Consider the following 14676-nt stretch of genomic DNA (forward strand, 5'->3'; position numbering starts at 1 on the left):
CAGCTGAATGTGGTGAATATTAATAAACTATAAGTGCAATTTTTTATTCTCTTTTCCAGTCATTAGTCTGTGAATAATTTATGTGCAGGCATGACTAGGCATAATAATTTTTGTGTGTGTGTGTGTTTTGGTTAATACAAAACATTGACATCAACTTTTGCAAGTCCCTTTGGATAACAGCATCTGCTAAATGCATAAATGTAAATGTACAGGTCATCACTATTTTTTGTAATATTTTACGCTAATTTTGACAAGCCAAACTAATCAAACCAGTATTCTTTAGACTGATGACCAGCTCAACTCATTAAGGTTTCCATAACTTTTTACAGTAATCATTATTCAACTGCCACACTAAATGATTTTGTGGCACACCACAGAATAATAATGAGAGAATCAGAAACAAATGATAGCATTTATTACCAAAAAAGAAAATTCCAAAACTCAAGCTTGTTTTTTTAATAACTTTCAGTAATAAACAGAAATAAAAACTGAATCATTAAACTGAGATAAATAGTAGCCTAATTATTAAAATATACTGCTGCATATTCAGTTTTTTTTTACTAGAAAAAAGCTATAGAAAGATATACCACAGATTTGTTTAAAAGATATCAAACACTGTCCAACCATATTTAATATCCACCTCTTTTTTCCCGTAAGAGTGGGCACAGTCATTTTTAGTTGTACTAAAACAGCTCGTTTTGCTGCTTGATATTACAAATTGGTGTTTTATCATATTATTTTAATGTATCTTAATTATGAACACATTGGTTTGTAGTGCAAATAGTTTTACCGTTTACCACACGTTGTTATTCTTCTCATTATTTCCTTATAGTGGCTGATGAACCGGAAGTCTCACCCATAGGCTTTTTTCGTGTTAAAGAAAAAGGTGGATAGTATCTAAACTTTATGGTGTTTATATTTTGCAAAAATAACATTTAACATATTTTTAAATTCAGTAGGCCTATTTTTCTAAAGGTGTCAACAGAGAAAACATGCTGAATATATAACGCCACATGTTTTGTTGCCGTCTGTTGTTCAGCTAACAATTCTACATGGTGAAAATGTTTATAAACAAACTTCTGGTTTTTATATTTACAAAAGCCTAATTGGTCTCTACATGTTAAAATCGTGTCTAAACAATCTATAATTTCTCGGTAATGACTGTCGTTCTTCAGAAGATGAAACAGATTAGCCTTGTTTGTGCTTTTGTTAATTTAATAATGCGGGATGACGTGTAGTAGAACTCCACTTCCCACAATGCATTGTGCTGAGGTGAAGCGGATGTTTATATTCCGCGTGAGCAGTGAAGAATGTGCAAGCAATGACAGCAGAAGTGAGAGATGGATCGAGAACACAGAACACACTCAGCACAACACTCCAACACACCATTGCACCGTCTGTAAGTTGTCGTTGTTTTTAAGTCCGTCAGTGCGGTGTGGCATGACAGCTTGCGTTTTTATTTAGCCGATTCATAACCCAGCCTAATGAACTATAGCTCAGCTTGCTAACAGTTCCTCTTTTCTGGTTACATTTTAAACGTTTAGATAGCATAAAAAGCCACATATGGCTGACATCAATCTATATGGTGTTGGCAGAGCTAGCAGATATCAGAAACTGCTTTCAAGCTAACACTAACGGGATAGTTGACCCCAAAAAATGAAAATTCTGTCATTTTACTTTTGTGTTTATTAGAAGAAAGGCATACAGCTTTAAAACATCATGTGACGTAAACTAAATATATGATGAGTTCAGATGCAAAAGCCTCTAAATCCATCTGACGTTTTTCATTAAAATGAGCATTTCTTTCTGGCTACTTTGTATAGGTTTCTATGTAAGTACTGGTATTTCTGACTGGGCTGAGGCTGGAATTTAGCGAGTTTGAAGTAGAAGTATTTGTGTCAGGACCATTCATTCAGTATCATTATCTCATTTTTGACCGAGATGGCTTTTAGCTGGTTTTGCAACTGAACTCTTCATGTTTTTGGGTGAACTGTCTCTTTAACATGCTATTTTGGTAGTTTGTCATATTGAATGGGTTTCTAGTTTTTATTCACTTTTTTGTCTGTAATCAGCATGTTTGTTTGTTTTATGCAAAACCACTATATTTTGTGGAAGTAACAGAAATAAATCTTAACTGAAAAAAGAACTGACAGAAATCGTTTCATATGAATCTATTTCGGCAGGAAGACCTTTGACTGGAAGTTTCCATTGTTAAACTTATAGTTCATGCCAGTAATTAGATTGTTCAGGAAGGTTATACAAAACATTACGTACAAAACACACACACACACACACACACACGTGTATATATATGTCCTAATGTGTATGTATATATATATGTGTATATATATATATATATATACATACACATTAGGACATGCTGTTGCCTGTTCATTTGGATTAAATTATTATTTTTTGGCAACATGCGAATTAAAAAAATCATTTTTACAAACTCATTTTGTGAAATTAGGCAAAACAACATGTACATAAATAGACATAAATTGATGTACAGGTGCCAATGTTCAATTATAGTTTTTAATATTTTAAATTAGCTTTATTTTTATATTTTAAATTTTTGCTTTTATCTTAATTTAATTTTTAGTAATGTGCTCTTGACTTATTTTTTATTGTTTTTTTTTTTTTTTTTTTTAGTTTTATTTTATTTATTTTTTTCAGTTAGCAATTTCTGTGCTTCAGTTTAGCATTTCTAATATTCAGTTAGTTTAGGTTTAATAAGCATATTTTATTTTATTTAAGATTTATTTTAATTAACATAAAAAATGTGTTTTAGTAGTTTTAGTTAACAATAATAACCCTGTATTTAATGTGTATTGTTCTTTTTTTTTCCTGCAAACTGAGGTATGAATTTATTTTTTTTTTGAGAGTTTAACTTCTATTTAACACAAAATGTTTTTTTAGCATTTTAAACATAGAGGATACTTTGTGTATATTGTTCACAAATCCATACTTATGTAAATTGTCATTGAATGTTTTTGCGAATAATATACACTATTAAATTTACCTTGTGTTTCATGAATGAAGCCCATAAAATTACTGATCTTCCTTCGTATTTCAGGGTTCTCACAATCTTGTGTGATTTTGTTTGTGTGTGTGTGTTTGTTTCTCTCTCTAACCCACAGGTCATGCATGCAGCTTGGCCTATAGACTGTACTGTGTAGAGCCTGTCGCACTACAGCGCAGGGAAGAGAAAAGGGCTGTGCTTCCTGACTCAAACCCAGTCCTGCTGCTCCATGTTTCCTATGCTAACCCTGCTGAGCATGTTTTACTATATCTGTCTACGGCGGCGCTCCAGGAGCGGGACGCGGAGCGAGGCGTTGGGTAGCCGGCGGGCGGTGGAGCTGGGCCAGCGATCTGCACTGCCCGTCACCGTTGAGGTCGAGCAGTATGGCAAAGAGGTCCTGGACTTCAGCTCTCACTACGGCAGTGAGAACAGCATGTCCTATACCATGTGGAACCTGGCGGGAGTGCCTAACGTCTATCCCAGTTCAGGAGACTTCACCCAGACGGCTGTGTTCCGCACTTATGGACACTGGTGGGAGAAGTGCATCAGCTCCGCTATTCCGTTCCGTCGCACGCCGCCCAGTTTCCACAGCCAGGACTACCTGGAACTGGCCTTCGAGGAGCCCGTCTATCCCACAGCTGTGGAGGTGCTGGAGACCTACCACCCCGGGGCCATTGTCAAGATCCTAGCGTGCTCGCTCAACCCTTTCTCTCAGAACCCTCCAGCTGATGTGAGGTATGAGAGAATGTTCTAGATTTTGTAATCAAAAAGTTGAAGGTTCTAATTCCACACAATGTGATCTGTGGCATATAGCCCCAGGTTGCCCTGCCAGTTACTTTAAGCTAAAGAATTCATCTTTTATATGTTTATTTATTATTATTATTATTAGGCTATGTAGTCCATTTATTAGTTATTAGTTAACAAATATTACGCTTATCTAAAGAATACATTATTCTAAATTAACAACCCCACTTAATTTAAATATATAATAAACTAAATAAATATATAATAAATAATTTTAATAAAATCCATTAATTCATTGTAATGCATCAATAGGACCATAAAAATTAAAGTACTTAACTATGCAGTTTAATAACCAATATTTTCAAAATGTATCTAAATATTATAATATATTTGTAAAATATATTATACATTTATAACGTTTTTACATAATATGTCTATAAATGTCCATAAAAACTTATATGTAGGTAAAACGTACATGTATTTACTATAATATAATAATAATAATAATAATAATACTCTTCTCCTGTAGTAAGTTAATTAATATTACTCAGTACATATTAATGTAATTAATAATTACTCTGTATTAAATGTTCATGTGTTTTTGCTTATTTTAATAAAATCTATTAATTCATTGTAATGCATCAATAGGACAAAAAAAAATTAATTAATTAACTATGCAATTTAATAACCAATATTATTACTATTTATATATAAAAATTTGTGCTAAGCAATGATTATTGGGATCCAAAATAAAAGTTTTTGTTTATATAATATATATGTGTGTGTACTGTGTATATTTATTATGTATATATAAAGAGACACATATAGTATATATTTAGAAAATATTTATGTCCATTCACATGTATATATTTAATTTTTTAATTAATAAACCAAACATATTTTTCTTTAATATATACATGCATGTGTATGTATTTATATATATATATATATATAATATTATATTATTATATACTTAATGCAGTATACACATATAATTATCTATGTACATTTATGTATATTATTAACATTATTATATACATAAATATACATAAATATACACAGTACAAACAAATATATTATGTACACAAAAACTTATCTTGGATGCAGTTAATCGCGAATAAAGTCTATAAAATGTTTATAAAAATAGATAAAACTTACAGGTATTTAATGTAATAATTATAATAATAATAATAAAAACATTAAATTACGCGTGATTACAAACAACTAACACTAAACCAAACCCTAACTGTACTCGTGTAGTAAGGTAATTACTGTTACTCAGTGTTACTCAGTACATATTAATGTAATTAATAATTAAACTGTGTTAAATATTCATGTGTTTGCTTATTTTAATAAAATCCAAGAATTCATTGTAATTATATATATAATTTTAATATAATGTCTACAAAATGTATATAAAAAATAGATAAAACTTACATATATTTACTATAATAATAATAAAAATAATAATAACAAGAGTAAATTCTAAATTACAAGCAACTAACACTAAACCAAACTCTAACTCTACTCCTATAGTAAGTTAATTAATATTATTCAGTACATATTAATGTAATTAATAATTACATTGCAAGAAGGACACACACAATTTTTATATATAAATATAATATATAAAAAGTGATACTAAATAATGTGCTTATTTTATATTTACTTAAAAAAACATGGTTATTTTGTTACCAAACCTTTTACCTCTTGTAAATAAACCATTTTAGTAAACTGTTTTGACCAAATTTGTAGTCATGTCCAGTTACATACATTTTCAGCTTATTTGTGATTCTTATCATGAACTGCACCAATTGTGTTCAAATTCAGATATCAAGATGAATCGCAGTAGTAAGGAATTGTAATCTAATAACAACATTGCAGATTGTTTTACAGAACAGGATGCCATTGTTTACGTTTTAAATATGGTCATATTGTTGTTGCTCATTGCAGGTGGGAGGTCCTGTGGGCCGGCAAGCCCAACAAAGCTGTGACCCCTCAAGCTCGGCAGTTTTCCCCCAGCATCCGGCAGATCAGTTTTGCCACCAACCTGCTGCGTCTGGAGGTGAACAGCTCTCTACTGGAATACTACACTGAGCTGGATGCTGTGATCCTGCGAGGTGTTCGGGAGAGACCCATTCTGGCCCTCTACAAGATCCCTGTCATCGACATCAATGATCTGAGTGACAGTGAAGAGGAGATCAGTGATGCCGGAGGCCTCTGCTGCAGGTCGGGTGGAGAAAACAGGCACAACCTGGGGAACGGCTACTTTGACAGACTCCCTTATGAGGTTAGCATTGGAAACTCTCACTGTAATTACCCATGATATGTGTGAATTTTGGAATGTTTAGGAACATGTAGTTTGTGCCATCGGCGTGTTTTATAAGTAGTATGTAAGCCAAGATTGTTTTCAAGAATTGTGGATAACAACAGAAGTTGGACCACAGAGTGATGAAACCAGACACATATTGAAAAGATATAGTGGAGATGTGGTCTTGTTCCTCAAGCTCTGACTTGTGTGGCTGCAATAGGTCATTTTCAGATAATTAGAGACCATTTTATTGTAATTTAAAAATACCTTTCCCATTCGTAATCCCTTATTACCTCCACAAAGCTTAGATCTCTTGTCCAAACCACTGCCAACCTCACAGTCTCGTTGCAGCAAACACGAAACATAATCTGGCCATTATCTGCTAACTGATATCCAGCTTCACACTCATACTATTGTTCACTTTTCCTAACAGTGCACATAGCAAAAACATAATCATCTTAGTGTCTTAGTATCTCTGTCTTTACAAGAAACGATTTTGATGCACAAGAATATTTAGCATGCTGTGTTTTGGTCTGCGAGTCAGTGTTTGTTTGCGTCACTGTAGCTAATCCAGCTGATCGTGAGTCACCTGCCGGTTCCGGACCTGTGCCGATTGGCTCAGAGCTGCAAGCTCTTTCACAAGCACTGCTGTGACCCGCTGCAGTACATCCAGCTCAGCCTGCAGCCGTACTGGGCCCGGCTCACAGACGCCTCTCTGAGCCACCTGCAGAGCCGCTGCACCCTCCTGCAGAGACTAAACATGTCCTGGACGGGCAACCGTGGAGCCGTGACGGCCGCTGGTTTCTGCAGGTAATGGTGAGAGTCTCTGATCCAGATATTAAAATATTTTGCTCTACCAAATACTTGCTCCATCTCTGTCTTTTTTCCTCAAGCTTTATGAAGGCCTGTGGGGCGAGTCTGGTGTGTTTGGAGCTGTCGTGCTGTCATTTCCTGACTGAAGCATGTTTAGAAGTGATCGCCCAGACGTGTCCGTGCCTCCAGGAGCTCAATTTGGCTTCCTGTGACCGTCTGCAACCTCAGGCCTTCAATCACATCGCCAAACTCACTAATCTACGCAGGCTCGTGCTGTACCGCACCAAAGTTGAGGTGAGAGCAAGACTGAGAAAATGCCTGTTTTCTTGAGTAAAGCCATCTGGGATGCACTTGATTATAGGTTCTTGATCAAAATGAAACTGTGAATTTTGTGTATTTTTCATTTGTAATTAAATTTTTAAATTTTCAAACTCAAAATGTCAAAAATATAACAAAATAAAATCTGTGATGGAAAATACTTCAAATATGAGACAAATTAAAATTCTGCTATAAAGTAGCATATAAATGAATAATCTGAAATCGTTCATTTATTTCAGTTTATTAAGAGTATGAAGTTAATCAATTTATAAACAAGTTCAATTCAGTAATAGACCTTAAGCTGCGTTTCAGCAGATTTGTGCAAAATGTTTGCGATTATTTTATAAATGTTGATAAAACCTATTGCGAAATGATGCTGTTTCCATTAACCAGTGTTATGCAGTTAAAACTTTTTTTCCCTTTTGCAATAAAGTTATGGCGGCGGAAGTTGGTAGGTTTTCATACACCTTGCAGAATCTGCAAAATGTTAATTATTTTCCAGCATTTTTGTGTATTTGAACCCCAACAATTACTGTATGATTTTGAGATCCATTTTTTCAAACTGAGGACAACTGAGGGACTCATATGCAACTATTACAGAAGGTTCAAATGCTCACTGATTCTCCAGAGGGAAACAATGCATTAAGAGCTGGGGGGTTGAAAACTTTTTGAATTTGAAGATCAGGGTAAATTAAATAATTAATGCATAATTTTTCCTTCTGGAGCATCAGTGAGTGTTTGATCTTTCTGTAATAGTTGCATACGAGGCCCTCAGTTGTCCTATGTGTAAAAAGATGCATCTCAAAATCATACAGTCATTGTTGGAAAGGGTTCAAATATACAAAAATGCTGGAAAACCAAAGAATCTGTGGGACCTGAAGGATTTTTCTGAAGAACAGCGGGCAGTTTAACTGTTCAGGACAAACAAGGGACTCATGAACAACTATCACTAAGCAAAAAAAACACAGCTGTGAATCATTCAGGTAACAAAACAGTTTTAAAAATCAAGCGTATGTAAACTTTTGAAGGGGGTCGTTTTCTCTTGTGGACTATAAACGTCTTTTATGTGAAATATCTTATTCAGGTCTGTACTAAATAAAGAATAATGTGCATTTTGTATGATCCCTTATTTTTGTAAAATAATTCATGTTTTGCAGATTCTGCAAGGTGTTTGTAAACTTCTGACTTGAACTGTATATAAGCTATATAAGGCTTACATATATAAGCTCCTAGATCATTAAATTTTTTCCCAACTCAGCTTTCAAAACTGTTTTTTGGTGTTTTTGTCTACTTAAGTAAGTTTGGAAAGACTTTTCATCACATAACAACCTGCATTTTGTCAAACAACTGTAGTATCCATTAAACACACATTACATCTGTCCCTCACAGCCTCATTTTCATTCCCGTAAAAACTTAAATATTGTGCCCTGACAAAGGTCAATAAGCAGCTCTTCAGAAGGCAATAGCAGAAAAACAAGTCAGTTTAAGATTTAAAAAGTTAATCTTTTTTAAACAGTGTGGTAAAAATGTGGTAAAATATTAACTACTTGTCTTGTTAGCAAATCTTACCAGCTAAAACCTAGTCAGCCAAGGTGATTTGCTTGTTATCAGTTGTGGGAGGGGCCACTGTGAAGAACAGCCAGTCACAACAGTATATTTTCCTGCACTGTCCCCCTTCTCAGTTCCATACAGATTAGATGAGCATTTTGTTTTTGTACCTCATTGTATACTTCATTATTTGTGTAATATCTGGATTGTGTGATGTTCACTGTATTTTTTGCATCACATCATTACGACTGTATCCATGATTAAGGTGATATATTTGATTTATATTTGTGGTGGTGATAATGAGGTTTTTAACATCAAAGCTGAAATTGCTAATTACTGATTCATGAAATTTTGTGTTCCCCCAAAAGTTGTGTGCTTTATCATGCATCACCTTTGTTTATTGTTTATACTACATCATTAAAAAAGCAAGTTATCTTGGGAGTTGAAGAAGAAAACATGCTTATGCCAGCCTATTTTAAGCTGTTATAGTTACCTGTCCTTCTAATTATATAACATCAGGCCTTGTAAGTCTGGCATACTGATATTACCACTTTTATATCAGTTCTACATGCTGGTACAGGCCCAAGCGTGCCACTAATCTAGGGTTGTCCCATCCCTCAATGTGTGGTTAACTGTGAATCAGCATTTGTAGCTGTATCGGTGCCTCTTCCAACAGGTATAATGTTTCTGTAGCTTTTCTGTAGTGATGGCGACTGCACGTAAACACACACATGAACACACAGGCAGCAAACCCACCTCTCAGTCATCATCGCTGTAAATAAAATATCTTCTAGAAAACCTAACGGTGTAAATAACCATGGAAATATACACAAAACTAACTTAAAGAGAACTGTCAATCTTCAGATGGTTGAGTTTCATTTCACATAACTCTTTTTGAAGCCAAAAACAATGGCTGTATTCTCTTAGTGGTGCTCTCATGACACTTCAGCTTTTTAAATCAAAACAAACCCATTTTTTTCTGTGAAACATCATATCACTCTGTCTCTGATGTGAGTGTCAGCCATGAGGTCATATAATAGTTTTATTTTGACACATCTATTTAGAAGAATATTGAATAGCGGAGTTAAATAGCGGAGTTTGATCTGTGATATCAAATGTGCGTTCCTTCGTCTCCTTTTGACTCCACTTGCAGATGAGTAGAAGGTAATGTTATTCTCTCAGTAGTGTTGTGTGTTAATCATCACATTTATTTCTTTTCACATGCAGCAATCAGCCATATTGAGCATCCTCACATTCTGCCCAGAGCTCAGGCACCTTAACCTAGGAAGCTGTGTCATGGTGAGTCTGCTGGACAGTTTAACTAATATTTATTTTGAAAATAAAGCCATAGCATTACAAGAATAAAGTCTCCCCTCTGTCCACCATAGTTTTTGACTTAAAGAGATAGTTCACCCAAAAATTCTGTCATTAATTAGTCACTTTAATGTCGTTTCAAACCCGTAAGACCTTCATTCATCTTCGTATCAAAAAAGATATTTTTGATGAAATCTGAAAGCTTTCTGACACTGAAAGCTTTCTGTAACCGAAATGTTCCCAGGCCCAGCAATGTAGTAAGGACATCGGTTAAACAGTCCATGTGACATCAATGGACAACAGTATGCAAGGTTAGATTTAGTGTATCTCAAATAATAATGATAATACAGTAAATATTATATATTTTAAAGTGGGCATCCATTCATGCTTACTGAGATAGTATTGCCCACAACCATGATGCAAAGATTAGTTTTATATGAGTGCAATTTTAAGACATTGTCAATGGTGATTTTCGCAACAATGTCATAGAAGAACCATGTTTGTTTCTCCAAAGAACATTTCAGTGAACAGTTCTATGTCATTTTTTTTTCTTAGTGTGATGAACATTTAAAAATTCTACTTTTTTTCCATTTTAAAGAACATTTTGTGAAATGGAAGGGTTCCATGGATGTTAAAAGTTAGATGCCAGTACAGAACTATTTTAAAAGTGAAGAACATCTTATTACTGGCTTACTTAAAGGGTTAGTTCACCCAAAAATGGCAATTCTGTTATTAATAACTTACCCTCGTGTCATTCCACACCTGTAAGACCTTCATTCATCTTCACAACACAGATTAAAATATTTTCAATAATGTCTAATGGACTACTTTAACAATGTCCTTACTACCTTTCTGGGCCTTGAACGTGTCAGTTGCGTTGCTTTCTATGGGGTCAGAAAGCTCTCAGATTTCATCAAAAATATCTTAAACTGTGTTCTGAAGTTGAACGGGTTTGGAACGACATGAGGGTAAGTAATTAATGACAGAATTTTCATTTATGGGTGAACTATCCTTTTAATCATTTTCATTGACAGTCATCTCAGTGTCACAAATTGGCCTAACTTATCAGAATTTGTCCTACTTTTTGCATTTGTTGTGAAGTATGCGGATCTGTATTTAACCTATGTTACATTTCATACGCTCATAGAATATTTTAGAGACAGTCCGTCATTAACGAGTGCTTTACTGTAGCTACGTGGTGATTTCATCACAGATTGAGGACTATGATGTGGTGGCGAGCATGCTGAGCGCACGCTGCCGTTCTCTACGCTCCCTCGACCTGTGGCGTTGCAGGAACCTAAGCGAGCGTGGTCTGGCAGAGCTGGTTTCGGGCTGCAGGCTCCTGGAAGAGCTGGACCTGGGTTGGTGCTCCACGCTTCAGAGCAGCTCCGGTTGCTTCCAGCACTTGGCCCGCAGTTTGCCCCGCCTACGTAAGCTCTTCCTCACCGCCAACCGCACTGTGTGTGACTCGGACCTGGAGGAGCTGGCCGCTAACTGCAGCGCTCTGGAGCACCTTGATATACTGGGTAAGACGAGTGTTTTTTTTCCTTGTTCAAAAGTGTTCTAAGATTAAAGGATTCAAACCTGCATTTCTTCTGTGAAAATATTTTAGTGGGTTTTGCCTGTTAGTTATATGGATAAAAACATACTTGAATATACATGATCATTCATAAGTTTAGGGTTGGTAAGTACACTACCAGGCAAAAGTTTTTGAACAGTAAGATTTGTAATGTGTTTTAAAGAAGTCTCTTCTGCTCACCAAGCCTGCATTTATTTGATCCAATGTACAGCAAAAACAGTGCAATTTTTAAAAAATATTTTTACTATTTAAAATGTGTTTTCTATTTGAATATATTTTAAAATGTAATTTATTCCTTGATTTAAAAGCTGAATTTTTAGCATCATTACTCCATTCATCCTTCAGAAATCATTTTAATATTCTGATTTGCTGCTCAAAAATATGAAAACAGCTGAGTAGAATTTTTCCAGGTTTCTATGGTGAATAGAAAGTTCCAAAGAACAGCGTTTATCTGAAATAGAAATCTTTTGTAACATTATAAATATCTTTATCACTTTTGATCCATTTAAAGCATCCTTGCTAAAAAAGTATTACTTTATTTTATCCCCCCCTCAAATTATAATGACTCCAAGCTTTTGAATGGTATAGTGTATAAAGTTACAAAAGCTTTTTATTTCAAATAAATGTTGATCTTTAAATCTTTCTATTCATCAAAGAATCCTGAAAAAATATACTCAACTGTTTTAAATATTGATAATAATGATAATAAAAATGTTTCTTGAACAGCAAATCAACATATTAGAATGATTTCTGTAGGATCATGTGACACTGAAGATTGGAGTAATGATGCTGAAAATTTAGCTTTGACCACAGGAATAAATTACATTTTAAAATATATTAAAATAGAAAACAGTTATTTTAAATTATAAAAATATTTCAGAATTTTACTGTTTTTGCTGTATTTTGAATCAAATAAATGCAGGCTTGGTGAGCAGAAGAGACTTTCTTTAAAAAACATTAAAAATCTTACTGTTCAAAAACTTTTGACTAGTAGTGTATTTTTTAAATAAGTCTCTGCTTACCAAGACTGCATTTATTTAATCAAAAATACAGTAAAAACAGTACAATTATGAAATAATATTACAATTTTAAAATATATTTTAAATATTTATTCCTGTGATGACAGCTGAATTTTCAGCAGCTACTACTGCAGTTTTTAGTGTCACATGATCCTTCAGAAATCATTCTATTATGCTGATTTGGTGCTTAAAAACATTTCTTAGCTTTATAAATGTTGAAAACAGTTGTGCTACGCAATATTTTTGTGGAATTGTGATTTTTCTGGATTCTTTTATAAATAGTAAGTTCGAAAGAACAGCATTTGTTAAACTTTTGATCAATTTCATGTATCCTTGCAGAATAAAAGTAATAGTTTCTTTTAAACTAATCTAATGAATGATACCAGAATGTTTGTTTTTAGGTGAACTCTCTCTCTAAGTCTTTTCGTGGTCGTTTTTCAGGCACACGGATGGTGAGCTCTGCCTCCCTGCGGAAATTACTGCAGTCCTGCCCTCGGCTAAAGCTGTTGGACGTGTCCTTCTGCTCGCAGATCGACTCTCGCTTCGTCCAGGAGATCAGTGGCCTTTTCCCGAACGTGTCCATCAAGAAGAGTTTCACTCAGTAAAACTCAGTGGGTCCTGAGCAGGAGCAGCTTTACGGGATGGTCTTTAAGACCCTGGGGAGACGGGTGGCGCATGGTGCTGTGAACTCGCTGCCTTGAACTGCACGGAGCTGCGAACTGCCGGTTCGAAGATGTTATAGATGTTTGACTCGCACTCAGCTTGAATGGTCTCACTACGTATTGAATCTCACACATTTCATCAGACCTCAGTTTTTGATCTTAATCTCAGGGTTTTATTTTTGTCTTCAGAGAGAGACGTTTGTAGTCTGCTGTACTACAGCCCAATGGTTTTGTTTTAAACGTACTTACTCAAATGTTTTACTTGCTTTCTTGAATGTCGTCAAATCGATGTTAAATATTGTGAAATAGCGTACTATGATTATTTATTGATTGATTATAAATTCAGGGCCACATTGACTTGAATTGTGGGCACAGAAATCTTTTGTGGCAATACCTTGTTTGTGTGAAACTTTGCCCATATCTTGAGTCAATCCTGTTATGCACATGTATGTACACAAATAGGGCAAATACCAAAATATAAGCTTTTCTCTATTGCAAAACTTGACGTTTCCTTTTACACAGGCGCATGCTAACCGCTAGATGATATATCCTTGTGCCTTAGTTTTAAAGACAGAAGTGCTTTGTTTCTTTGCTGGTCGTCTGTATTGTGCTATGCTAAATTGTGATTTGCCAAAAACCAAAGGGTTTTTCTTTTTTCTTAATACAATTTCATTTTGAAAAACACAGATGGCAATGTACTGTATTTTCTTTGAAGGTGTAAAACTGTTTAAGTCAAATCATAGGATCATAAGGATTAAATGTTTAGTGCTTTTGGTAAGTGTTTTTTAAGTGCCATATTTTTTAAAAAATTGTTTTCAATTTGACTTACCTGTACTTTACTAGGAGCACATCCTGTGAACGAACTCTAAAGTAAATTTGAAGCAACCTAATGTTAAATAGATTGTATTTATGTTCAATTGTACAGTAGCTACAGTCAATTTCTTGTCGTTATGGATATTGTATTAAATTTGTGCTGTTTGGAAGCAGGAGGCTTTTTAGCATCATGTCAGATCTGAGAGTAACAGTCGAGGTCTTGGTTCAATAATAAAGTGAGGCTTAATATTTCGTGGGTTTGTCTTTTTTCCTGATTGTAAGATCTTATTACAAGTGCTAAATCACAGAGATTATGTTGCTGGTCTATATTATCTCCACCCGTGAGATACAATAATTTGGTCAAGCTGAAATTCAAAAACTTCCCTTCCGAGTTTAACAGTGTATTAATATTGCATCTGGCAGTGACGGTCTCATTGGACTAACAGTGATGTAATGAATTGTTTATGTCTACTTTAATGATGGACTGAGGAGCTCTAATGTGCCCTAAGGACCTGGAGGGATGCAGTTAATTA

At 34.7% G+C, this 14676-nt stretch overlaps 1 protein-coding gene across 1 annotated transcript; it reads left to right on the forward strand.

The window, feature by feature from the left end:
- The first annotated feature begins 1279 nt into the window (after positions 1 to 1279).
- On the forward strand, positions 1280 to 14395 carry fbxl4 (F-box and leucine-rich repeat protein 4). Its single transcript, XM_051132177.1, has 8 exons — positions 1280 to 1399; positions 3141 to 3757; positions 5720 to 6056; positions 6643 to 6887; positions 6971 to 7184; positions 9984 to 10055; positions 11284 to 11596; positions 13110 to 14395. The coding sequence occupies exons 2-8, from the start codon at positions 3252 to 3254 to the stop codon at positions 13271 to 13273; spliced, it is 1851 nt and encodes a 616-aa protein (XP_050988134.1). The 5' UTR covers positions 1280 to 1399; positions 3141 to 3251; the 3' UTR covers positions 13274 to 14395.
- The last annotated feature ends 281 nt before the right edge of the window (positions 14396 to 14676 follow it).

This window comes from Labeo rohita, chromosome 16, assembly GCF_022985175.1.
Source record: "Labeo rohita strain BAU-BD-2019 chromosome 16, IGBB_LRoh.1.0, whole genome shotgun sequence".
Taxonomy (NCBI): Eukaryota; Metazoa; Chordata; class Actinopteri; order Cypriniformes; family Cyprinidae; genus Labeo; species Labeo rohita.